The sequence below is a fragment of the Lepidochelys kempii genome, chromosome 9 (genome assembly GCF_965140285.1).
Source record: "Lepidochelys kempii isolate rLepKem1 chromosome 9, rLepKem1.hap1, whole genome shotgun sequence".
Taxonomy (NCBI): domain Eukaryota; kingdom Metazoa; phylum Chordata; order Testudines; family Cheloniidae; genus Lepidochelys; species Lepidochelys kempii.
Window position 1 is genome coordinate 33,453,988 of NC_136388.1, and position 26,747 is coordinate 33,480,734.

At 42.1% G+C, this 26,747-nt stretch overlaps 1 protein-coding gene across 10 annotated transcripts in view; it reads left to right on the forward strand.

Annotated features, from left to right (window-relative positions):
* Positions 1–22,736, forward strand: part of TRIP12 (thyroid hormone receptor interactor 12) — a 150,797-nt gene extending 128,061 nt beyond the window's left edge. For all 10 annotated transcript variants that reach the window (XM_073359825.1, XM_073359822.2, XM_073359821.2 and 7 more), the window contains 5 exons: positions 9,244–9,408; positions 17,441–17,554; positions 19,769–19,863; positions 20,149–20,252; positions 21,373–22,736. In XM_073359825.1, the coding sequence (XP_073215926.1) occupies positions 9,244–9,408; positions 17,441–17,554; positions 19,769–19,863; positions 20,149–20,252; positions 21,373–21,569 (675 nt within the window). In that variant the 3' untranslated portion in view covers positions 21,570–22,736. The remainder of the gene's footprint in view (positions 1–9,243; positions 9,409–17,440; positions 17,555–19,768; positions 19,864–20,148; positions 20,253–21,372) is intronic.
* The last annotated feature ends 4,011 nt before the right edge of the window (positions 22,737–26,747 follow it).

A 26,747-nucleotide genomic window follows, 5' to 3' on the forward strand; every position in this document is an offset into this window, starting at 1 on the left:
ATCGTGACCTTTTTGTAAAGGTACAGACAAATCTACGTTGGATGTTGTGGCATACAGTATATGGCAATGAGTGAATTCCTAGTCTTTTATTTGCAAAGAGTTTTCACCTCTAGGCACAGCCTGAATTGCATATAAGCACAATTATTAACAATGCATCACACTTCTGGGTTTTTTAAGAACACTGCTAAGAAATTTTGGTATTATAGAGAAGAGTTTATTTGGGTAACCATTGTATGTTGGGCACTGCTCAGCAGCTCTGTAGACACATCAGGAAGATTACCCTTCCCCCGGTACAATCAAGACTTTTCACACATGTTGGAGAAAAATGAATAAATTGAGACAAATGTCACATCATGTTTTTTGAAGTTAGACTGAGTTTCCTGATTTAGCAGAGTCAGATACATGCACAAATTAAAATACCTGTCCAATACAAGGTCAAAAAGCCAGTACTGTATTGAATTCCTTAATTTTAAAACAGCCTTGATATTTGAGGCGTGACATGATGAGAATTTCTTCACTTTGCTTCAAGCCAATTGTCCACATCTAATTTTTTGATCAAAGTGGGAGAAGCTACTTGTACTCAGGAAGAGCTTTGATACCTCAGTACAATTCCTAAAAGATAACATACACAGAGTTAGCCAAGCTGCTTTTCAGAATTTTGCCAACGTTACCAGTTCTGCTCAGATGAGGTCTAGAAGATGTAGGGCTAATCTACACTAGAAGCGCTATATCGGCGCAGGTGTATGCTGACAGGAGAGCTCTCCTGTTGGCACAATAAATCCACCTCTGCAAGAGGCGATAGCTGTGTCGGTGGGAGAAACTCTCCCACTGACATAGTGCTGTCCACACTGGCTGTTAGGTTGGTGTAATTTACAGTGCTTGTTGGGATAGCTTATTCACACCTGAGTGACGGAAGTTATACCTAAGTAATGGTAGTGTAGACCTGGCCTTAGTTAAAATGCTGACAGCTTTGCCTATGCTAGCACTCCACTGGAACTGAGCTAGTGAAGTATTTATGGGAAATATTTGGCAGAAGAGCCAAGCATAGACCGGTCTTGTCTACATCTGAAGTTGAAGACTTGCTTCAGTTCTGGCTTTAATGCTATGAAGTCTCTTTCATTGTTCCCTTTAGAATTTGCTCTGATCATCTGAGTTTTGATGCTGTGTATTTTGATAAGTGATGGTTTAGTATTTGCTCTAAACTTCCCATCAAGACGTTAGTCTTACAAGTTCAGTCAGTAATTTAATGAGTTTTTATTTATTTTAATGAAAACCTTCACCAGGAAAATGTGGCTTTACTATGAATTTTTGGGTCTTTCCTATCCCCTTCCATGTATCCAAGAGATCTGAGACTTTGAAACCACTTCAGAACCCAAATATAAGTAAATACTTGCTTTGCTAAACTGCAGGATGTTTCTGGGAACGTGTATTTCAGTGGGATGGCTAGGGTGCTTTTGATAACTTTGCATATTGTCTATGCTAGGGAAACCTTCCAAAACTTTCCCAGTTACTAATAGCAGTTCCACTCCACTAGTGGCAACAATGTAATATAGATTGGCTGCTGGCTTGGTAAGCACCATGTTATCTAGCTCAGCTCAGATACAGAGGCCAGTCTTCGCTAGGGCTCCCAGTATTAATATTTGTGCAGCTGAGTTTTTGTTAGCAATAGTGTGAAAAATCTGTAAAACTTGACTGTCTTGTATGCATTGAAGGGACATATTCAGTCAGAGGCAATCTGTATCTCACTTGCAGAAGGGGAGCAATCATCTGAAAAAGCCCAGTACCAACCTCCTGGAGGGGAGGGGAATAAACAGGCCCAACAGGGATAAGTGAGGATAATTAAGGGATGATGGCTGCAGTTGTCATTTTAGTACTTGCAATTTATGAAAATACTAGAGACTATTCAAGACAATTCACGTAACACTTAGAGTCCTCCTTTAAACAGAAGGCTGATTTTAACCTTAACTATGGGAGGGCACTACACATCCATCCATCCATCAGCAGCAGCATAGCAAACTCACAGAGGTGTGAAGTGACCTATTCATCTCTGAGATTTCTCAGCTGAGAGAACATCCAGTGGAGATGAATGCAGCCTGAAATAATAGCTCTGAGGGGATGTCTACACAGCAAAGAGAAACTGTCAGCTGGCTGTGCCAACTGACTCCAGCTTGCCGGGCTCTGGCTGTGGGGCTGTTTCATTGCAGTGTAGACTTTGGGTTCTGGCAGGAGGGGGCTCTAGCACTCTTTCGCCCCGCAGGTCAGAACCTCATAGATGTGCAGAGCCCCCCAGAGCTTGGTGCACACACAAGGGCAGGAAGCAGAGCTCATACCCTCAGATCCCAGCTCAGATGGGGGTAGGGAGGGCGTAACGATGCTGGTTCTGGCAGGACAGAACTGTGAGTGCCAGTTTAGGACAAATTGCTTAAAGCAGGACAGTTACGGCCCAACACTGGGGTTTTTCCATCTCTAAGGCAAACCAAACCAGACAGACAGAGGACTTTGGTTTTACCCCCTGGCTAACCACAAGTCACACAAGCAATTCCCTTAAGACACTCCAGTTTCCCAGTATCGCCACCAATGCCACTGGTTACGGGGACAAAATGGTTATGAAAACCAATACCCCAGTAAAAGAAAAAAGGTTCTCTTGATCCCAAAGGACCAAGCCCCAGACCCAGGTCAATATACAAATTAGATCTTACCCACAAAACACACTGTTGCCAGTCCTTTAGAATCTAAAATCTAAAGGCTTATTCATAAAAGGAAAAAGATCTAGATGAGAGCTAGAATTGGTTAAATGGAATCAGTTACATACAGTAGTGGCAAAGTTCTTGGTTCAGGCTTGTAGCAGTGATAGAATAAACTGCAGGTTCAACTCAAGTCTCTGGAGTGCATCCACAGCTGGGATGGGTCATCAGTCCTTTGTTTAGAGCTTCTGTTTGTAGCAAAGTCCCTCCAGAGATATGAAGCAGGATTGAAGACAAGATGGAGCTGCAGCAACTTTTTATAATCTCTTGCCATGTGGTGTCTGCTTTCTTTGTCCCAAAGACAAGCTGTCCATCACATGGCATGGAAAAACCTCAGAGTTTTGTCCATAGGCATGTCCCTGCATGCCTTGCTGAGTCACAAGGTGTATCTGCCTTCTCTCAATAGGACAGTTGTATAGCTGATGGTCCTTAATGGGCCATCAAGCAGGCTAGGCAGAGCTGACACCAACTTGTCTGGGGTGTTGCCCAGAAGCATAGCACAAGTTTGAACTACAGGCAATATAGAGCCAATACTTTAAATACAAAAATGATACATGCATATAGATAGCATAATCATAACCAGCAAATTGTCACCTTGTCTTAGACACCTTATTTGACCCCCTTTACACAAGATTTGGTGCCACTACAGGACCTTGGTTGCAACAATGATCTATACTGTCCCACATTATGTCAGTAATGTCACGGGGGGGTAGGGGGGGAGTAGGGAGGGAGGCTCAGACCTCTTCAGAGCTTAGCTCATCTAAAGGAGGCAGGGAAAGGGTAGGGGGAGTTCAAGAAAGATGTTGATGAGTTGGAAAGGGTTCAGAGAAGAGCTGTGAGAATGATTAAAGGATTAGAAAATGTCTTGCTAGATGACAGTAAAGATCCCTTCTGATCTTAGAATCTATGAACCTCTTTAGATGGGCTGTGAACTTTCAGATTGCGTTGCATACATGGGAGGGGAATGTAGGGCTGGCAGGCGCCCCTGTCACCTCCATGTCTCCCTTCCCAAACAACTGATCCACCCCAACTCTTCTCCTCCTATTACCACCTAATTTTTCCACCCAATCACCCAACTCTCCCAGAAAGTATTTGCTTGTAATAGCTTTTCTTTTTTTTTTCTTTTTTTTTTTTAATTTAAAGTAGAGATGCAGCCATATATTTCATGTGGGTATGCACGCCATGTGCACTGGAGCAAGAAAACTTTGCCTACCAGTATCCATAGGATCAGTATCTGTGGCCACAGCCCCTCTTGTGGCAGTATAAGGGTGGTGCTGCCCCAACCGTCCGTTCCTTCTTACCAACCATGGCTAGAGTTGAAGGTCGCTGTGGTGTCTTCACCTCACACTTCCATTCTTTTTTTCTGGTAACTTTTCTTGTGTGTATATCGTAGTAGTACCTTAGTTTTGGTTAACTGTTAGTTTAGTGTTAATAGAGTAGTTGGCTGCCTGTGTGATGCCCTTCCCAAGGTTCAAGCATTGTCCATCCTGCATAGGGACCATCCACAATAGCAACCCCCACAGGAGGTGCTTGTTGCCTCTTGACGAGGACCACATTGAGGTGCTTCATCTGCAAGTTGCTCACAAAGAGGACTCAGGTGGCGAGAGACTTGCTGTTGAAACAGCACCTTCTGGAGCAGGCCATGAGGCCCACTTCAGCACCAAGGACCTCGTCTGACCAGCGGTAGCTTTCAGATCTGGCAAGTGATGCCACCCCACACTCTGGTTCTAGCGTTTTCCCACAAGAGGAAATGTCTTTTGCCCTCCTCTGATGTGGCAAGGAAGGAGGAGTGCTGACCGGCACTGTACTCCCTCCAGCACACAGGATGGAGCAGGTCAGTCCAGCTGCTCCTAGATACCACATCAAACCTAGCTACATTACCATTGAACAGAATTCCCCCAGGAGTAGAAAATACAGCAAGTCGTAAACAGCTCAGTGGTCTCTCACAGTTCACTACCAGACCTCCATGAGACCAACCAAAACTTCAAGGAGACCTAGATTTTGTAAGAACGGTCTGTCTTCCACAGTGACATTGCAGTTGGTTACTTCTACCAAGTATTTGTTTTGATCGACTGATCGAGGGTCACGAATTGCTCCCCTTTCTGGATCATATGCTGCACCAACCTGTCCTCCATCACTCCTGTGGGGACAGTCTTTCCCCTTTCCTACCTTTCGGGAGCTCATCACTTCTGACATGGATCGTAGAAGTGGCTTCACTAGACTATTCCTTTCCTTTCAGTTCAGTTCCATCCACCCTTCCAACCCCTCTCCTCATCTTTTTTTTTCTTTTTTCTTTTTCAGGGACCCTTCTCACAAAAGTCTCTTAAGACAGGAGGAACAATCCTTCCTACTCATGACTTGATTAAACCTGTTCAGTAGACTTTGTAGGAAAAGACTTCCCCTCAAGATACTTCCCAGATTGGACTTCAGGAATGCCTTTGTCCTCTTCCAACAGTTAAGAACGGCAACATTGTCAGCACTAATTCCCTCTTTAGATCCTGGGTACTAGTTCATCTCCCTTGACTTCCAGGACGCATGCTTTCATATGCTATACATCCTTCCCAGAGATGCTTCCTACAGTTCATCGTTGGCAAGGACCACTGCCAATTCCAGGTCCCACCCTTCAGCCTTTCAACTGCCCCAATGGTCTTTAAAAAGCTCTTCTCAGATGTTGTAGCCCATCTTCATCAGATGGAAATAATCATATTTCCTTTCCTGGACAACTGGCTCATCAAGGGTCACTGTCTTTTTCTCAAGAAGCAGTCGGCAATCAACAAGGCCCGTATCCCCTTTCCACTTTTTGGGCCTTCACCTCAACATAGAAAAATCTAGAGTCATACCTTTACAGTGAATAGACTTAATTAGAGCCACTTACTGGCAAAGCATGCCTGCCAATGGAGAAGCTTGCTATACTGTCCAGCCTCATTGCCAGGCTACAAGAGCCCACAAACCACAGCAAGGGCTTGCCTTTGACTTCTGGACAACATGGCAGCCTGTGTATTTGTAATATTCCTGTCAAAACTACACTTCTGATGTCTTCAAGCCTGGCTTAGGTCTGTCTGCATCCCCAGCAAGCACTCTAACTATCCAGGTACGTGTTACCTCAGACAGTTCTTCACTTCAAGTGGTGGAAGGGATACCCAAAAGCTGTGTAGGAATTCTACTCTCGTGTCCATCCTGCACAAAGATAATCACCACAGATGCCTCCCTATGAGGCTGTGGTGCTCATTTTCAGGACAGCCCAGGGCAAGTGTCTCACTCCCACTGCCCCTAGGAACATCTATCTATATCAAAATTATAAAAATCACCAAGGAGGAGCAAGATCCCAGTACTTAGGCACAGGCAACATAAAACTCTAGAATTGGTGCATATTCCATCAGATAGTAGTTTATCTACCAAGGCTACAGAACAACATAGTGAACTCCCTAAGCAGGTATTTCTGTCACCACATAATTCAGCTCCCACTTATGGTTGTATTTCAGAAGATTCGGCTCAGCCAGGGCTCCCTAGAGAACTTTATTTGCATCAGTGTCCAGTGCGAAGAGCCAACACTTCTGCTGAGGGGCTGCAATTTGTTGGGAAATGCTGTCTGCTCACCTCCAAAACCATTGTTGTTCAATGTCTTGAAGTAGAAGTGAGAGATCTGTAGCCATCCTCCTAATGCCATCATGGCCACAGCAAGGAAAGCTTACCTCCAGAAGTGAAGATATTTTCAAGCCTAGTGTGTGGAACAGTCTGTCTCTTGAGTCTGTCCTCATGTACATTCTTGATTATCTGCTACATTTGAAAACTGTTGGTTTATTACTTAGCTAAATTTATGGTCCACCTGGCTGCCATTACAGCCTTTCAGTTACACTCCCCCCTCCCCCACATTAAGGGATTTTCAGTCTTTACTCACCCGACTACTCCAAGGATTAACCTTTTGTCCAACCTTTTGTCCAAGAGCCAACTCCACCATGGGGCCTTAAGACATCATTTCTCATAACCATCATCTTGGCCAGAAGGATAGGTAAACTAGAAGGTCCTCTGTCTGCTCCACTGTATACAGTGTTCTGTGTGAGTGATAAGGTGACATTACGTCCCCATCCTTGCTTTCTACTTAAAGTTGCATCCATTTCACATTAAGCAGGATGTTCATTTACTGGTGTCTTGCTCCAAGCCTTGCTTCTTAGAGAGGAAGCCAGTTTCCACACGCTTGATATAAGAGCTCTTGCCTTTTACCTCAACAGGAATAATCTCTTCAGGGCTTCTCTCAGACTCTATTTCCATCATGGAAAGAATGAAAGACCACCCAAAAACTGTCTGAGTTTTGGGATGCATCTTGACTTGTAATGATGCCTTGAAGGTACGTCCTCCACCTTTTGGTGACGACCATTCCATCAGATTTCCGTGTACCTCTGTGGCCTTACTGAAGAACATATCGACCTCAGGCAATGAAGTGAGCTGTAGCTCATGAAAGCTTATGCTCAAATAAATCTGTTTAGCCTCTAAGGTGCCACATGTCCTCCTTATATCTATCTCAGACACTTACAAGGCCACCAGCTGGTTTTTGGTGTACACATTTTCCCAGCACTGTGCTATCATGCATGCTTCTAGAGCAGATGCAGTCTTTGTTGATATCAGATGTGACGTGTATATCTCTCTTTTTAGGTGTATGCTTAATAGTGCCTCAAGGGGAAAAGCTGTTAAACAAGCATCACCATCTCTGTGCCACATGTCAGAAAGTACATGAGCCAGTAATACTGTAGTAGTGTTTTGATACTTCCAGAGATAAGTTAACAAGCCATTTTTCTTTTGCACAGTAGTGCATGGCCTTTATTTTAAAGGTGTCAATAAAATTAATGCTAGCAAAACCTACTAGTGATGGAGTTGTAGTTTAAGAAACCTGTAGTCATTTAGCCTTAGTCTGCTTGTGTTATGAGCGAGAGGGGTGATTCTCAGCTCTCCTGCACATATGCTAGCTCTCATCTGGGCTGGTATGCTAAAAATAGTAGCACAGCCACAGGAGAGCAGCATGGGCTATTCTCCTCAAGTATAAACCCACCTCAGCCTCATGGTACTTGGACAGCTAGCCTGTGCTGCAGTTGTGGTAGATGCCATTATTTTTAGCATGATAGCTCAGATGAGACAAAGTTCCAGTTTGTCTGTGTGATCTTGGAATCACACATCTATCTTATAGGATAGACATATGCTTAAATAACAGATTTAAAGGTGAACTGAAGCGCTTCCTGCACTGCTTTAGATGTTAGTGATACCATCAATTGTTGAAAGAAACTCAGGAGAGTGCACTTGGGTCTAGTCAAATAAATAAAGGTGGAAATGACTTGCAGCTGTGATGTCTTGTTTCAAAATGTGTAGGTCTATGCACATTCTGTTAACTTAAAATTTTAAACAGTTTTTACTAATTTAAAACTTGTTTAGTTCACTTTAAAGGATTTTTTTACACCAGGACTTCCTTATCTTTTGCAAGAAAACTCCCTATTAAGCTTTGAGTACCCAAAATGCTAAGCTTTTATTGGGCCACTTAGTTACGTTTTCCTTGTAATGCAGCAAAGGCTCCTCCTGTGTTCCTTGTGAAACTCTTTATGGAAACCCATAGTGTGATCTGTTAATTTGCAGATTTATGGAAATATTCATATTCAGTTTTGTTTGCACATGTCCTTCACAATATGTGTATTCTTAGACTTCTGTGGATTTCTTCACTATCAACTGTAAATATCAACAATATTCTATTGAGGAGAATTGTGGTAGACTTTTCACATGTGTACTCATTTTTAGAATCTACGAACTTACCTATTCCTCACATTTTGAAAGGTTTCTTTAAAAAACATACTTTGATGCCACTTAATTGCCAATAAGTTGGCAGCAAATTTGTTCCCCAATTCAGAATAGCAGCTAGTAGTCATTTTGACTACTGAGTTATGATCATGTATTGCCATGCACATGAGAACTTACTATTAGATGCAGAAGTTTGTCTCTTCTCTCCCCCATTTAATTTCCCAACAGTAAAAAGATTGAAAATAGTATGTATGCAGTATTATAGCTCTCATTTACTGTAACAAAATCTCATCAGAAAATCAATGTAATTCTTGGTGTTTAAGTTGATGGCTTCTACTCTTTTAGGCTCAGTTTTTTAGTCTGTGTTAAAACAAAGCCCTGGTTTGGTTTGTTTTTTCACACCAACCTTTACTAGCTGTCTGATTCTGCTTTGAAGTAAAGTAACTCCAGAAACATCAGCAAAACTATGCTTGTTCACAGTCAAGGCAGATGTTATTGACTATCTTGATTAGTTAACTTGTTTTATATACATTAAAAGTTAAGATTAAAGGGGAACAAAAAGTACTGTAATCTGTAGCTGATCTGTTTCAATAACTGGTCTGCAATGAGTATTGTGTATTTAGTAACCAATATTACATGTGTTAGAATGCTAAATAATTTGTTGATAAACTAATGTAAGTGACTGAATTATTCACTGGCTTTCATTTTCAATTTTTTTTAGACCAAAGAAAGTTTACAGTATGCATTGGAGACCCTCAATATGAATGGCTGCTCAGTGGAAGATCTAGGGCTGGATTTCACATTACCTGGGTTTCCCAATATAGAGCTGAAAAAAGGGGGAAAAGATATGCCTGTCACCATCCACAATTTAGAAGAGTATCTCAGAGTACGTAAAAGCAAAGCTGTAATTTTTTTAATCACATAACTCTCTTCCTGTCTTATAGTTAGTTCAAAGTAGTTTATTTTAAGATGCTTCTTTTTTGCAAATTGGTCATAGCAGTAGTACTTTTCAGCTGGTTGCTTCTGTTTGTCTGAAGGCCCTGGTAAGAAATTAGAACAAATACTTTGAGTCTTTGTAATATACAACTTGACTGTAGAAGAATCTGTTCCTTAAGGTTTCAGAAAACTTATTTTGTATCCATGGCAAATGTAGTCCTAAATGGCATGATTTTTCACTGGGAGCCGTGGGTTCTTAGCACCTCTGAAAACAAAGCCAGAAATTACTGGGCCAAGTATTGAACCAATACTTTGGACTAGTAGTGCAAAACACTGCTACACAAGATTATGGGCTTCTGAAATGACTTTGGGACTCTACCTCTGCAAGCCAGACGGTATGTGGAAGGTGAGAGTCTTCAGAATTCTGCTTGAATCACTTTTTTGTCCACCCTAGCAACTGGTTTTATAAAATCTTGAGTGCTATTTTTCTTGACACCTTTAACTTATATCTTTGTTCACTTCAGAACTCGCTTCCACAAAATATTCCAGATGGTAATAAATGGTAGTAGATCAGGGCTGGCCAAACTTTTTGGCCTGAGGGCCACATCTGGGTGGGGGAAACTGCTTGCAGGGCCATGAATGTAGGGCTGGGGCAGGGGTTTGGGATGCGGGAGGGAGTGCAGTGTGCAGGAAAGGGCCCAGGGCAAGGGGTTGGGGCAAAGGAGGGGCGTGGGATGTATGAGGGGGCTCAGGGAAGGGGATTGGGATATAGGAGGGGGTGCACAGTGCAGGATGGGGCTCAAGGCAATGGTGCATGGGGGGTTTGGCAGGGGCTAAGGGCAGGGGTGCAGAGTATGGCATGGGGCTGGGGTGCAGGCAGGGGGCTCAGGGCAGGGAGTTGGGGTGCAGAAGGGGTTCGGCTCCTGCCCGGTGCCGCTTACCTGGAGCAACTCCAGGGTGGCAGCAGCGCGCACTGGGGCCAGGGCAGGCTCCCTGCCTGCCCTGGCCCCAGCCCCGTGCCTCTCCAGGAAGCGGCTGGCCCTGCAGTCCCTGGCTCCGCACACTGCCCTTGCCTGTGGGTACTTCCCCCAAAGCTGCTATTGGCCACGGTTCCCTGTTTCCGGCCAATGGGAGCTTCGGGGGAGGTACCCACAAGCAAGGGCAGTGCTCTCAGCAAGGGCAATGCTCTCAGGGGCCGCAGGGACATGGTGCTGGCCATGGTGCTCTCAGGGGCCGCAGTTGACATGGTGCTGGCCACTTCCGGGAGACGCGCGGGGCCCGCAACACCACGGGGGTGGCAATTCCACGGGCCAGATCCAAAGCCCTGGGGGGCCGGATCTGGCCCGCAGGCCATGGTTTGCCCACCCCTGTAGTAGATAGAACGCCCCCAATTTCCTACTGCACAAACCAAAGTAAACTTGCAACTTTTAATAAGCAAGATCATAAATGCTGTGGTGATCAGTTTCCAGCACTTAGAAAATTTAGTACTGGGACTTCTGCCTGATCATGTAAGTAGTCAAGTTTTCTGCTCCCATACATTTTGAGTCTGAGTGCTTTGGCCATATGCATGCCACCCCATGTATTTGAGTTCAGATTCTTTTAATCAGCAGTGTCCCACTGAGGGCTGCACTTGTATCCCAAGTGTCCTCATGCCTCACATAGATGGTGAAGCAACACTAACTGCTCCTCAGTTCCTTCTCACCACTCATGACTCAGTCACAACCCTGCAGTCTGAGCCTTTTTGCTCACTGTGTGCCTTATCACTCTGTGTAAATAGGAGTTCTTCTAGCGATTCCATATGTCCACTCCACTCTAATTTTGTGTGCCTTATGCACAGTTTTCAGAGAATGTTTTCCTTCACATTAGGGTGGCTTGAGCGCCCTTTGCCGTTGCACACCACTGCATGGCGGTATAGGAGGATGAAACTGCCCCCAGCTCCTTCTTACTGCCAGTGCAGGTTGTTGCAGCACTTTCAGTCTTTCTATCACAGGTTTATTTCCCTCATTCTTTGTATACAGCTTGTTTGTTTAGTAGTGGTTAGATACAGAGTATAGTTAATCTTAGTGATAGGTTTCAACATTTAGGTCCCTTTTAGGCCAAATTTGATTACCTGGACCAGAACTGGAGCCATGTCTTGCTCTCCAGGGTTTAAGTCCTGCTGGTTGAGTGCCAGGCTGATGCCAGTCAGTGACCATATCCCAGCTGTCTAAATTGTTTGGAGTGCCACATCAGTGACGAGCGTCGCATTTGTAGAGGGTTTAAGCCTCACTCTCTAGAAAAGAGCAGCGAGACTTAAGTGTCTCCTTTACGGAGATGGCACTTCGCCTCCATTGGAGCAGTCATGTTCAGAGCAAACTCCAAAAGTAGCACCATCAGTACAGAATGCATCTCCCAAGATGTCTTTAGCACCGCATTCTATGTCTCTGATAGTGAAGAGATGTAGACCTCATTCAGCAAGACCTTTGGTACTGGGGCCATCTAGAAGCAAGGACGCCAGGGGGGACTCTGAAGGGAAGTGTTCCCCAAGAGTTCCTCTGCTAAAAAGGGGCTCATAGACTCCAGAACCTATACCAGGTCAGTCACAGCTGACCCCTGAAGTCGCTATACAAAGACACTAAACTCAGGACACAATTCTGGTACTGACAACGCCAAAGATGTATGCTTCCTCCAGAGAACTGCTTGATCTTCTGGTACTGGTATCTCCTGTGGTACAGGAAGGGTTTTGGCTGGTACCAGAAACTAGTTCCCACACTAGCTCTGCAACAGCATGCAGTACCTAAAGAGGCCAGTACATTTCAGGGGAAAGCCTGGTACCACCATCCCCGAGTTTGGCTTTACCGGTCTCCTGTCCACACAGATTCTGCTCCACCGCTATTGCAGGACTTTGAGCCATCTTCATTGGATTTGTAACTGGGGTCTCGTGTCACATACTAAAGGGGAAGCTTATCCTCTATCAGTATGGTCCATGGATTTCACAGCAGTCTCAGCACTGGCCACATTGCAAGGGGCAATGGCCTGTGCAACCATGGGGCCCACCACTACATCAATGGCTTTTATAGACACAGTTGGTTTGCCTCCCTTCACCTTTGAGTTGACTTTCAAGGGTGCACAAGATCATCAGCGCCACAGACAACATTCTCAGATGCCCAGGACAGGTACCAAGCAGCTGCAGGTTACTCAAACAGTTCCTCCACCATCAGAGGCAGATTAGTCATTGCCTCAGTGACCTAGTGCATGGTCTTCCTCAAGACCATATGAGGCTGTAGAGATGAGCGATTCACCACCACTGGAGGATTACAGGCTTATCAATAACTTCTTAAGAGTGGCTTTGGTGCTAAACATTCAAGTAGAAGAGATCTGTGAGAAATCCAACAAGCTAGTGGACATGTTAGCCTCTCTGGGGCCCTCCAGAATGGCACTACTGACTGAGCAATTGTGGAGCCACTCAAAACACTTTGGCAGACCCCTTCTTCCATATGGCTAAATGGACAGAGGGGAAATACTAGTCCCTCCTAAGGGTTTAGAATAACTCTGTACTCTCACCTGCCCCCAAGCTCTTTGGTGGTGGCAGCTGTTAATGAGCGTAAGAGATAGGGCACCAAGTGTTGACGCCAAAGGATAGTAAAGAATCAGAGGCTGGATTTGTTTGGTTATAAACCTTTTATTTGTCAGGAGACCTACAACTTAGAATTGAGAATCAGCAAGTTCTCCTAAGTTGCTACAATTTCTCCCTATGGGAAAACATCCTGAAGTTTAAATATGAGGCTACTGGAGGACTTCATTCTGATGGTAGAGGAGGGTAAGTGGTGGCTTGGACTCAGCAGCTCAGTCCATGGTATCTGTTCTATGAGGAGGTGCTCATAAATGCAGTCTCCCTGCTGAAATACAGCAGACCATCCTAGACTTGTTCTTTGAGGGTCCTCTCATCTTTTTGGAAAAGATGCACAATAGGCTACATAGCCTAAAAGATTCCAGAGCAACGCTGAAGTCACTTGGAATCTTTACACCAGCAACAAAGAGGAAGCAGTTCCGGCCCCAGCAGGCTCACAGAGCTTTATACCTCAGCCCCAAGACCTGCTGAGAAGAAAGGGCAGGAATTACAGGCAGTGACCATCTTCCTCCCTCCCTCCCTCTGCAACAGTAGGTTCCTCTCAACTAGCAGTCCAGTCCAAGCATGCATTTTGATACAAGTAACTACAAGTGCATCTGTTCCTATCCATATCTTTGCCAGTCATCTATCCCACTTCCTTTGTGTTTGGACTCCTATCATATGGGAATGGAGAGCCCTAAGCCCAGTGGACCTAGGGTATTTTCTTCAATTTGTTTCTATCCCTTCTTTCCACCACCCTTCCCTGACCCTCTTTAGGGACCACTCTCACAAGATGGCTCTTGGAGCTCCAGTCTCTCCTTCTAGTAGGTGCTACAGAGGATGTTCCTCTGTTCGTTTTTTTTTTTTTTGCAGGGGAGGGGGTGTTATTCCCAAAGCAAAAGGTGGTCTCAGACGTATTTTGGATCTAAGAGTTAAACAAGTACCTGAAGAAAATAAAGTTTTTTGTATTCCCTGGAATAGGGCGATTAGTATGTTGCCCTTGACTTGAAGGATGCTTACATCCATATAGTGATCTGTCTGGATCACTGGAAGTTTCTCAGGTTCATAGTGAATGGAATCCACTATCAATTCACAGTACTTCTGTTCTATTTAACAGCAGCCCCTTGCATTTTCACAAAGTATATGGAGCCAGTAGATGCATATCTGTGGAGATTGCCCGGATGACTGGCTGGTGAGAGGCTGGTCTGAGTATCAAGTACTGTCCAACATGACCATCATTCATTCCAGCTTCACTGCTCTGGAGCTGTTACTCAGTCTGGCTGAAACAATTCTAAAACCTCCACAAATAAAAGTTTATTGGAGCATTCTTGGGTGCTATGGAAGCCGGTGCATTTCTGCCCCAGTCAAGGTTCCAGATGCTCCGAGATCTGATCTTGGATCCCAAAGCACATCCCATTACCACAGTGTACCCTTGCCTCAGACTTCTGGGGCACATAGCAGCATGGCAGCATGTACCTACGTAATACAGCATGCCAGAGTACACCTCAGAAGGCTTCAAGGAGGGTTAGCGTCAGTGAATGCCCCCTATCAACATCTAGACAGTGTTTTACATTCCAGAGGTAACTTGGTCCTCTTTGGACTGGGGGACAAACTTTCAAACATTTATATGGGAGTTCCTTTTGTGTCTTCGCAACCAATGTTCATGTTGGTCACAGATGCTTCGTTCCTTGGTTGCGGGGCATGCATCAAAACCCTGCAAACTCAAGGGCTGTGGTCTTCCGAGGATCTGAGGACTCTCATAAATGTTAGGGAGCTATGAGCTATCTGTCTAACCTGTTACTGTGCAGAAAAAAATCTTAGTGTTTAATGGACAGCACTGCGACTATGTTCTGTGTAAACTGACAGGGAAGAGTGCATTCATCCCAACTCTGCCAGGAGGCAGTTCTGCTTTGGGAGTTCTGCATAACCAACTCCATTTACCTCAAAGCTGCTTACCTCCAAGGAGAGCAGAACATATTGGCAGGTCACCTAAGCAGATCAGTCTCTGCTCACCACAAATGGTCACTACATCTGCACATGGCCAGGTCTGTCTTTCAGCTGTGGGTGACTCCCCAAGTGGACCTGTTTGCAACAGAAAATGCTATCTGTTCTGCTCCCAGGAGGTGGGAGGCAGTGTCACAGCTCAGGTTTGTTGGTTGATGCGTTGATGCTATCATTGTGCCAACTCCCTGCTTTGCTTGCCGTTCCTCTGATCCCATTACTACCCAGAGTTCTGAAGACATTCAGGAAGTGCTTCTGAATCGCAGAAAGCCTTCAATAGGAATACTTACCTGGCCAAATGAGAGAGACATTTCTGTTGAGAAAAGATAGAAAAATGTTTCCCAATGCAGGCATCCATTACCCACATTTTCAATTATCTATTGCACCTAAAACATCAAGGTCTGACAGTTCCAATAAAATATATTTGGCAGTGATTTCAGCATTTTATTCTCCGGTGCATAATTGCTTTTTTTCTAACCCTATAACTATTAGATTTCTAAAGGGGTTGGACAAGTTATACCCTCAGGTGCATCAACCTGTTCCTCCAGGGGATCTCAACCAGGTACTAACAAAAAGTAATGGGACCTCCCTTTGAATCTCCCACAACTCATCGTCTGTGCAACCTCTCTATGAAAGTGACGTTTCTGGTTGTGAAAATCTCAGCAATGAGATTTGGCTGAATTGAGAGACTTGCTTTCAGAGTCTCCTTATACGGTTTTCCATAAGGATAACTTACCTCCATTCTCACCTAAAATTCCTAACAAAGGTGGCCTGCAATTTCCACATTAACCAGGTAATTTTTGTGCCAACATTTTACCCAAAGCCTTACATTCTTACAGATGAGCAGAAGCTTCATTCATTGGATGTGAGGAGAGCATTAGTATTCTACTGGACCACACTAGGTCCTTTAGGTCCTCAGTGGAGTTGCAGATTGTGTGAAAGGTAAACTGGTTTTCACTCAGAGGATTTCCTCTTGTATTCATTTGTGCTATGAATTAGCTAATGACTTGCCGCCACCCAGAGTATTGGCTCATTTGACTAGAGTGCAAGCAACTTCAGTGGCTTTCCCAGTACAAGGACCTATTTGAGATATTTGCAAAGCGGCAACCTGGTCATCAGTTCTCACATTTGCTGCCCATTATGCCATTTCCTGTCAGTCGAGGAGTTTCTGACAGGCTGTTCTACAATCGCTGTTGGGGTAGAGCCTGCCTCCATGTTAATCTACTTGTGAGTAACCAACAGTGGAATGGACATGTGCAATCACTTGGGGGGTAGGGGGTGTTACCTGCCTTTCTGTAACTGTTGTTCTTTGAGGTATGTTGCACATGTCCATTCTACAGCCCACCCCACTTCTAGTCTTCCCCTACCTCCCACTTTTAAGAGATTTTTTTCCCCCTCTTCTTTGTATTTACTTTCTCTGAAGTCCAATAAACTGTTAAACCTTGTGGGATAATTGGGAGTAAAATTCTCCCAGGTTACTCTTCTCATATTAACATTCACATTATAAAACCAACCAATGCATATCTAGCAGGAAAAAATATTCAGTAGAATAAGGATTTCTATTTCAGAAATTTCCAGAAGGATACATTTCAACATAATGCTATTTCATGAGGAAAAAATAACTAACTTTATCTAGATTTTGATGATAGATTGTAGGTGTTGTGCCATTCAATATGTTTTGACCATAGGAAATATGACTTATACAACTTTTTTTAATGTACCTTCTTTAATAACCCAAGCTTAGCTGAGCACTTTAAATGCTTAATAAATATTTACCTCAATTTTGGGGGAATATTATACATGGTATTCTAGCTGCATAATGTATTTCAAATGGATTTTTAGTAAGATTTGAATAGGAGTCGTGTGTCTGATTTCGGAAGCAGGAGAACATCTGTTTGTTAGCGTGACAAGTACATCTGGCACACTTACTCTTGTTCAAGATGATGTATCCAATTTCTATTAAACTAGTTAAGAACAAATTCCCTGTTTAAAATGTCTCATTATTTGCATATTGGGGGTGAGGTGGAAGGATTATACAGGTCAATATTTTACTATCCAGTTGGTTTTTAAACATATGCCATAGCCAAATTTCAGTTAGATTTAGAGTGACATATCCGTCTCTGGAGGAAGTTGTTTTCCCTTTCTAGGTACAACTGTGTTGCATTGGTACAACAAATATGCTGGTGTTGGGCTGGTGAGAGGTGACCGAAGTGGTGCAACATTGTACAGCACCAATCAGGCTCAGGTTCACACATCTTTATATGGACATGTGGTTATGTTGCTGATTCTTTTGCCAAGTCATCATATCCTTTGTGTAACTCCACTGTTGAATATTCACATAGCTTCTCATAGCCTGTTCACTTATTGTAGTTTTTTCTTCTTTATTTTACAGCTGGTTATATTCTGGGCACTAAATGAAGGTGTTTCCAGACAATTTGACTCTTTCAGAGATGGATTTGAATCAGTCTTCCCCCTCAGTCATCTTCAGTACTTCTATCCTGAAGAGGTTGGTAGATGTGAATTTATAACTGATATCAATCAGTTACGTAGATTAATATTAATCTACATTCTTAACCCCATATTTAGTTATGGGCAGGTTATTGTGTAATTCTCTCTCACAAATAGGGCAATATATTTCTGAAACTCATGTACCAAGACAATTCAGTGAGTTTTAAACTATGTACTTAATTTGTACATAGAGAGACTTCTGTATTTAATAGTAGTTCTAATTAGTATTTCTGGTAGTGGATTTTATTTTCTGCAGTATCAGATTTAGTATATTGTAACTCTTTTTTTCCCCAAAGAAAGTAATACATCCACCCTAAATGCAAATTTCTTGATTCACATATTCCCAGTGTATTGGAGGTCACTAGAGGAATCAAGAAGCTTCATAACTATTTATTATTATATTGTGGTAGCAACTACTGGTTGTAGACATGGACCAGGACCCCATTGTGCTAGATGCTGTACACAAACAGAACAAAGACTTTCCCTGTCCCCGTCCGCAAACCTCTTATAACGAAGTGTAAGAGAAGAGACAGCGGGTAGTTATAGTTGGATGCAGGAGCACAAGGAAACAATGAAAGAGTACTGATCAGCATGGTAGGTAATGGACACAGCACACCTGCTGCCTAATCATTGTGAAGGTTTTTGTAGGCAATGGAGGGACTTGAAGGATGGCAATGAGGTAGATCTGTGGCCGTTTATAGGGAGAGTCTTCCAATGGCTAGGGGCAGCAGGGGAGATGGCACATAGGTGCTTGTTTAAAAATGTAACGTGGGTAATGGAGCCTGGCATTGTTGACGGACTAGAGGCAGGAGTTGACATTTTGACAGTGTACCGTGAGATGATGGGTACGTTTGGGATAGGCTGTAAAGGGTCTTGAAAGTGAAAACAAGCAGCTTATTTTGATGCAGTGGAGAAGGGTGGGGAGCCAGTTGGGGGACTGAGAGTGTTCTTCAAAAAAGAACTAGATAAGTTCATGGAGGATAGGTCCATCAATGGCCATTTGCCAGGATGGGCAGGTCCCTAGCCTCTGTTTGCCAGAAGCTGGGAATGGGCGACAGGGGATGGATCACTTAATGATTACCTGTTCTGTTTGTTCCCTCTGGGGCACCTGGCATTGGCCACTGTTGGAAGACAGGATACAGGGCTAGATGGACCTTTGGTCTGATCAGTATGGTCGTTCTTATCGGGTGACAGAAAAAACAGGTAGGGGAATGATCTTTGCAGCAGCATTTGGAATGGATATATGTGAGGCAAGCTTGCAGTTGTCAACATACTCTCTTTCTTTCTGGAGTTGTAGTAATTGCAGTGAGAGCCCGGATAAGCATTTTAGATGTGTGGATGGACAGGAAAACCCATATCTTAAATAGGTTTTCTCTTTCTACATATACCGTTACCTCTAAGTTTCATGGAAAAAAATGGCAAAGGAGCTTGGCTGAATTGCTGCATTTTAATTTTCCTATTGATGCTTTGCATGGTGATGTGTAGTTCCTTTAAAGTTGAGACATGTAGGTACTGCTTCTAATTTTTTTTCTATATTTCTTAATGTGATAGTGCTTTTACATAGAAATATCACCTACTGGCCAAAGTTCAACTCTGCTCAGCTATCGACAGCATCACACTGTGTCACTTGCCATTGGGAAGGGAGATTCTCCCACTATTATGGTTTTGTCCTTTCCTCTTTATGCAGTGCTGTATTTTGTTCTTCTGTTGGTGGGCACCAGTATGAAGTGGTACAGATTATCTTTTGAGATGCATTTTAAGTTGTTGGCAGCAGTCCCCTCCTGTTTAAAAGTCTCTGATCAGGAGTGCACCTGCAATGGGAGGGAAAGAAGGGTGAGAGAGAAGCGGTCTGTTTCCCTGAAATTAGTTGTATAAGACTCATAAAAAAGGTTGAGCGAGAAGTGCCCAAATGTCATTGAATTAGCCTGGCTAATGCCCACAGCGTGAGAGACAAGTTTGGACTGTTTCTAACTACAGGAAGAAATGCAGCCCACTAGTAGCAGGAGGTCTGGAAATGTCCGGATCCAATAAATGAAGCTTTATTGGGATGGGGCTATTAAAGTCAAATGAGCTCTGTAGTATTGCAGAATTCAGCAGAAGTAACTTTCCTGAATGTTGTTCCAGAAAATAGATTCATGTTGTAATCCGCATGCACAGTCTTCGTTCTGTGTCCGCATGAGGACAAAACTGTTCTCTCTGCTTAAATTTATAGTTGGATCAGCTCCTGTGTGGCAGTAAAACAGACACTTGGGATGCAAAGACATTAATGGAATGCTGTAGGCCAGATCATGGTTATACACATGACAGGTAATATGGATTTGATACTAGGATACCAAATGTTGAAAATTGTGCATTTGATTAATCTTAAAATAAACAAAATACCTTTCATAGTTGCTGTACATGAAATGATGCAACACCTCTTACACATTTTGGGAAGAAACTGAGATATTTGTTCATAAAAATAGCATTTATAATACATGTAGTCTGAGCATGGAACCATGCTCATTAATGCTGTGATATAATAGTTTTTTATTCTTTTGCTTACAATATATATTTTTAAAATAAACAGCTGTTTTTGTTTTCTCTTTTTAGTCGAGCTGTGAAGTACCTGTTTGAAATTCTTAGTAGTCTTGATAGCGAGCAACAAAGATTATTTCTCCAGTTTGTGACCGGTAGCCCTAGACTGCCAGTAGGAGGTGGGTTAATTTAGTAGATATTGCCATCATGTCTGCACTCTCGTGTATAATCAGCACAGCTAATGCATTTGTGAATCATTCAAAACCGTTTCTGTTCTTCACTTCAGTAGTTACCTATAATCTGCATATATCATTTTCAAAACTTGAAATGTTAGTTAACAAAGAAGTTTGGAGTGCTATAAGCTAGTTATAATAGTTCACATTTTTGAAGTTTGCATAAATAAAATGTCTTGAATAGTAACATTAATAAAGATTTTGCTTGAATAACTTTACAAGATAGAGACGACAGATAATGTACAATATTTCATAGCTGATATCAGTGTTAGCAGATATCATGCTACATGACACAGAATAGTCCACATTAAAACAAATTGTTACTCTTTTGGGGGAAAAGCAGTTCAGTGTTCATGGTTATGTTAACCATGAGACAACTTGTAATAAGTTACGGCGGGCCAAATAATAAAATGGCAGTGTTTTTCCTTACAGGAAGCACAGTCACTAAGACTTCCTGTCAAGAAATGAGACTATATTTGTAGAAACATTGATTCTGAATCCTAAAATGCAAAAGAGGGTATAAAAAGAAGATGCTATTTTTTGAAGGAAAAGGAATAAAGGGGAAAAAATGAGAGAATATTTGATGCCCTTGTTCGGAATCTGCCTCCTGATATTGAATATGTTCATGGTTATGCAGGTGTATATTTTAAAAAATACCTTTTGCCAGCTTCCTTAACTGACTGACTGCTTTGTATATAAAAATGACATCTTTATGAATATACTTCAGCCCTGCTTACATCTTTTAGTTTTCATGTATAGATTGCAGTAGTGTGCTAGTGCTGAAGAACCAAAAAGTGAAAGGGACCTGTCTAGTTTGAGTCTTCACGGTAACTAGAAAGCAAAAATTCGTTGGCATAAATTGAAAGTACGTCTAGCTTTTTACTTTCCATTTAAGGTTGTGGTAATGTGGAAATATTCTTAAGCAAAGGTTGAAGAGTCATAATTTAGAATGCCAATTGTGCTGAATTACTGTCAGTTTCATAGTAGGTTAAACACTGTTTCTTAAGAAAAGTAATTCTCCTATTACGTTCAGAGAAATACAGTGGATCTTTTCTTCTCCTTTCAGGCTTTCGAAGTTTGAATCCTCCACTGACAATTGTACGCAAGACATTTGAGTCTACAGAAAATCCAGATGACTTCTTGCCCTCAGTAATGACTTGTGTGAATTATCTCAAATTGCCGGACTATTCAAGTATTGAGATAATGCGTGAAAAACTCTTGATAGCTGCAAGAGAAGGGCAGCAGTCATTCCATCTTTCCTGATCACAATGAAAAATGCAATGTCTGCCTGTTACAGCAAAGAGAAAATCATGATTCTTTTCTAAATGTATCACCTGAGTCAAGGAAACGTGTTACGCCTTCTTGTTGTAGAAAAACGGCTTGCAGATTATAAACAAAGACACTTGGTTGATATTCATTAAAGGCCCAATGGACTTAAAGTGATCAGGCCCTAAAAAGTTGTTGTGACAAGGTTTCTTTAGCAAGTTCTTGTTTAAATTATCATTTATTTGATGAGTGAAGTTTTTAACTTGCTTTGCTGTGTGAAATTTAAAAAAGGGATGTTTTTCCAGGCTGGAACAATAAATGTCGCTGTGCAGTTTAATATCGGGCTGTGTGTATCCATCTAGCTAAGTCTGCAGTTTTTTCCTCCAAAGACAAGTTTTGTACATAAGTACAGAAATTAAAATACACATGTATTTGACAAATCTAGTTTAGTAGACTAGTTCTGTGTCCCTTCACATGCCTCTGATTTTTCCCTTCCTCTTGTATTGTCTGATGTGCAATTCACTTGGTTCTTTTTTGTGTGCAACACTCAACAATTGTTACATTTTGGTTCGCATGGGCATTTATTGCTCCATGTTTTCTCTCAAATTAAGATATAATTTAAATTTTACTGAATTAAAAATATATATTGTCAATATAATTCAGCCTTTGTAATTAGGTAGAGCTTAGTTTTAACGTAGTAGTAGGATATATTGGCTACAGTCTTTACCAGATGACACTCTAGAACTGTTTACACAGTGATTCAGGCAACAAAAGCCTCTTACCCAGAGGCTGGGAAGAATTTCTTTCTTTTGTGTAGTTGAAAAATCAACAGATTGGGCTGGCCATTATTTATTATTATAAGGCCAGCACATTTCAAATTGATGTATAGTTTTTTAAAAGACAAATTAGCAGTTTTATTCCCTGTTCAAGTAAACAAAAATTTCTTATTCTTGACTTAAGTTCATGTTTACTTTTCTAGCCTCCCTCTTTGCCCCCCAGTGCTAGCTTGGAACAAACAGTTCAGCCTTTGTCTTTTGACACAGATAAAGCACCTGTAAGCAATGCTCTGTCCAACTGTTTTATGTGCTGATTTCTCAAATCTGCAATAATTTACTTCATCAGGTTAATGTTTTTACCTGAATATAAATAAAAAAGTTTGCTTCACCTTTTTGTTCATAGTTTTGTACTGTATGCATAAGTTCAATTGTGTAAATTATTTCAACACAAGTAAATCATCTTAAATCTCCTTGGCTAACTGCCCACATGTTGTGGATGATTTACTATTAAAAGAGGAGTTTGTAAGATCTGATATTTAACTTAGATAATGGTGGATAAAGAGGAAGGAAAAAATTTCCTTTCTATGGGTTCAAAAACAAATGGACTATTCCAAACATTCCTGAGATGCACATGCTATAGTTCATCTCTATGAAAATCTGATAAATAGCTAATTACTTTATTCAACTTTGAGAAATCAAAATTAATTTTTCAGTGCATAGCAATTGTTGAAAACTCTGGTTAATCAGTTAAAATTTCCCCTAAACGAATAATTTTTTTTATTTAGCTGAAGAACTTGTACTTTGAAAAAATGTATTTCAATACATGTAACTGACATTCTTTACCGTGAACATTCACAGAATTACATGTGGTTGCTCATACCAGGTGCCACAGAACTGTAATGCGAACTTGTCATGAGCAGTCGAATGTGAAATCATTGCACAAAGAATCTGATAACTGAGCAGTTTAACTATCCTATTAAAACTGAATGAAGGCGCTTCACACTGTACATATAATATTGGTAGTGCAGAATGTGGCAAAGATTTCATAAAAGTTAAAGGCAGTGTTTAAAATATGGACTGGTGTTTAAAATTGTTCTGAAAACTTGATCAAACTGAGCACAAAGATGCGTGTTTATAGTGTGTGGATAGCAACTTGTTCATTTTTTAAGGTTCTATATTTTAAAAAAAACTGACTTGTGTAAAAATCTAATATTTTGTATTAAAATATCATCTGTATTGATATTTTTTTACCCACGTTGTCTCCCTACAGAATCTGGCTTTCATTGACTTGAGAAGTTTTCAAATTTGAAAAAGAGCCATTGTATGATAGTTGAAAGTCCATTACAGTCTGGTCCTGTGCAATCTGGTGACTGTTCAATGGCCTATGTAAAAACAAGATGTCGGTGGTCTCGGTCCATTTGCTTGTGGATGAACATTCACTTCACAAAATTAATCCGAGTTTAGCATTGATTGATATTTTGTCAGTTTCAGCGGATCGACCATGGATTGATTGGGCTTCGAAACGGAACTGACTTTAGCCCTGTAGATTTGTTCCAGGGCAGTATTGAGGCACATAGGCAAGGCAGTGTGGGAAAGTCTGCATTGCCTGTGACTGTGCTATATCTCTGTTGTGGATAAACTGAAGACTGTAGTTTCTGTGATGGGTAGCGCCTTTCACAAGCACTAAATTTTAAACATATCTCTAAGATTACTTCAGAGAATTATGGGGTGGTAGATTATGTGCTGGGGTTAACTCTTTTCAGAAACAGTGGGTTCAAAGAAGGGGTAATTCACACTAGAATTTAATTTGGTGGACACATCCTAATTCCTGATGGATATTTGTCCACGTCATACAATTCAATACAATAAACAATCTGCTCAGCAGTTAAGCCCCTAGCAGTGTGGCTATAGTTCAAGAGTAAAGTTCTTTGCAATCTGAGAAATTTAGGCCTTATTTACCTGGTTAAATTGTACTGGTTTTATACATGTATAACCCCTTCCCCCACACACAATCTGTGTGAATACTCTTATTCTGGCTATTTTTTATTTAGTTTAAACCCCTTTTCACACCACATACTAAACTGAAAAAAGGCAGACTTATTCTGGTATAAGTTTCTGTAGAGGATTTTACACCTGTAACTAGATCTGTTTTTTAAATTAACACCTTAGGTTACACCAGGTAGATAAGGCCTTAGAAATCCTGCCAACCCTAGTGCTTGTCAAAGACATTAGTCTTTCACATTCTGATCTCTAAAATAACTCCATTTATAAGCAATTTTTTATAATAAACTTGCATTGTAGCTTTTAAAACTTTCCCATAAAGCATATACAGATAACATAAAAAGGGTAAACGTAAAAAGTAATGCATAGTGGAAAATTTTAACTCATTACATTTAAAGGTTTTCTTCATATACAGATTGCTCACTTAAGTTTAATTTCTTATCCCTTTGGGTGTTCAGTGCCTGCTTTAATAAATAAATTTTAAAACTCTGGGCTGGTCTACACTAGGCAATTTACATCAGCATAGCTACATAAAAAATCCACCTGCCTGACAGATGTAACTATGCCACCTAACCCCCAGTGTAGACAGTGCTTGTGTTAACCTAGCTACTGCCTCTTCAGGGAGGTGTTCCAAGTACAGTGATGGGAGAACCCCTCCCGCCACTGTACTAAGTGTCTACACTGAAGTACTACAGCAATGCAGCTGCAGTGTTTTAAGTGTAGACATACCCTAAGAACAGATGCCTAACATCAGTGGTCACCTTGGGTTTTTTGTTACTTCATTCCTCATTGTTATCTTGTATGTCATCCACTCAGACTGTGAGCTCTTAAGAGTATAGTCCTTGTTCATATGCTTGCATGTGAAATGCACTTCTCCATCATTAGTTCTCCCCTAGTGAAGACATTTCAGCTGTTCCTCTCTTCCTGCAGATACAGGAGGCAGTTTAGACTTGTCCACAGTTCTAGGCTTCAGTCACACACTGTCCACCCCCAATCATATTGTCTTCACCTATTTAAACAGACTGGCAGATTAGTCTTCCTGCCTTTCTTGTTACCATCCCAGCTTTCAAAGCCAGACTCTGGAGCAACACTGAGCAGTCATCTCTCTTCTTTCCTCCATTTAGGGGACAATTCTTTGAGGGATTAGTCCTTGAAAAGGACCACTCACGTCCCTCAATTTTTCTCCTACCCTGAAGAGGGCAGAGATGGCCAAATAGAAAAGGTAGGCCCTGAGGAGCTCCATCTGTGACGACCCCCTGAAGAGTCATTGAAAGGGTTTGCACTGCAATAATTTCCAGCCCATAAAAGTTTGGGCCCAGATTTTTGAGTATATAGGCATTTCTGAGGTCAGAGTTTCAACTACTGTCATTAGAAGGAATTTATTTAGGAGCCTAAATCTCCTTTTCTAAAAGGATTTAAGTATTAGGAGCTAAATCCCATTGACAGTCATACCTACAAATATCCCTCTGTACCTTTAAAACTCTGGGCTTGGTCCTAGTAGCTAGCTTGAGCCCGTCTCCCACACATGCTGTCCCCACATGCTGAGATTCCTCCAGTGGCACCTTTGGATAGGTCATAGAATCATAGAATATCAGCGTTGGAAGGGACCTCAGGAGGTCATCTAGTCCAACCCCCTGCTCAAAAGCAGGACCAATCCCCAATTAAATCATCCCAGCCAGGGCTTTGTCAAGCCTGACCTTAAAAACTTCTAAGGAAGGAGATTCTACCACCTCCCTAGGTAACGCATTCCAGTGTTACACCACCCTCCTAGTGAAAAAGTTTTTCCTAATATCCAACCTAAACCTCCCCCACTGCAATTTGAGACCATTACTCCTTGTCCTGTCCTCTTCTACCACTGAGAATAGTCTAGAACCATCCTCTCTGGAACCACCTCTCAGGTAGTTGAAAGCAGCTATCAAATCCCCCCTCATTCTTCTCTTCTGCAGACTAAACAATCCCAGTTCCCTCAGCCTCTCCTCGTAAGTCATGTGTTCCAGACCCCTAATAATTTTTGTTGCCCTTCGCTGGACTCTCTCCATGCCTATATCCACATCCTATATCCACAGCCATATATATGCCTATATCCACATCCTTCTTGTAGTGTGGGGCCCAAAACTGGACACAGTACTCCAGATGAGGCCTCACCAATGTCGAATAGAGGAGGACGATCACGTTCCTCGATCTACTCTCTATGCCCCTACTTATACATCCCAAAATGCCATTGGCCTTCTTGGCAACAAGGGCACACTGCTGACTCATATCCAGCTTCTCGTCCACTGTCACCCCTTGGTCCTTTTCCGCAGAACCGCTGCCTAGCCATTCGGTCCCTAGTCTGTAGCTGTGCATTGGGTTCTTCCGTCCTAAGCGCAGGACCCTGCACTTATCCTTATTGAACCTC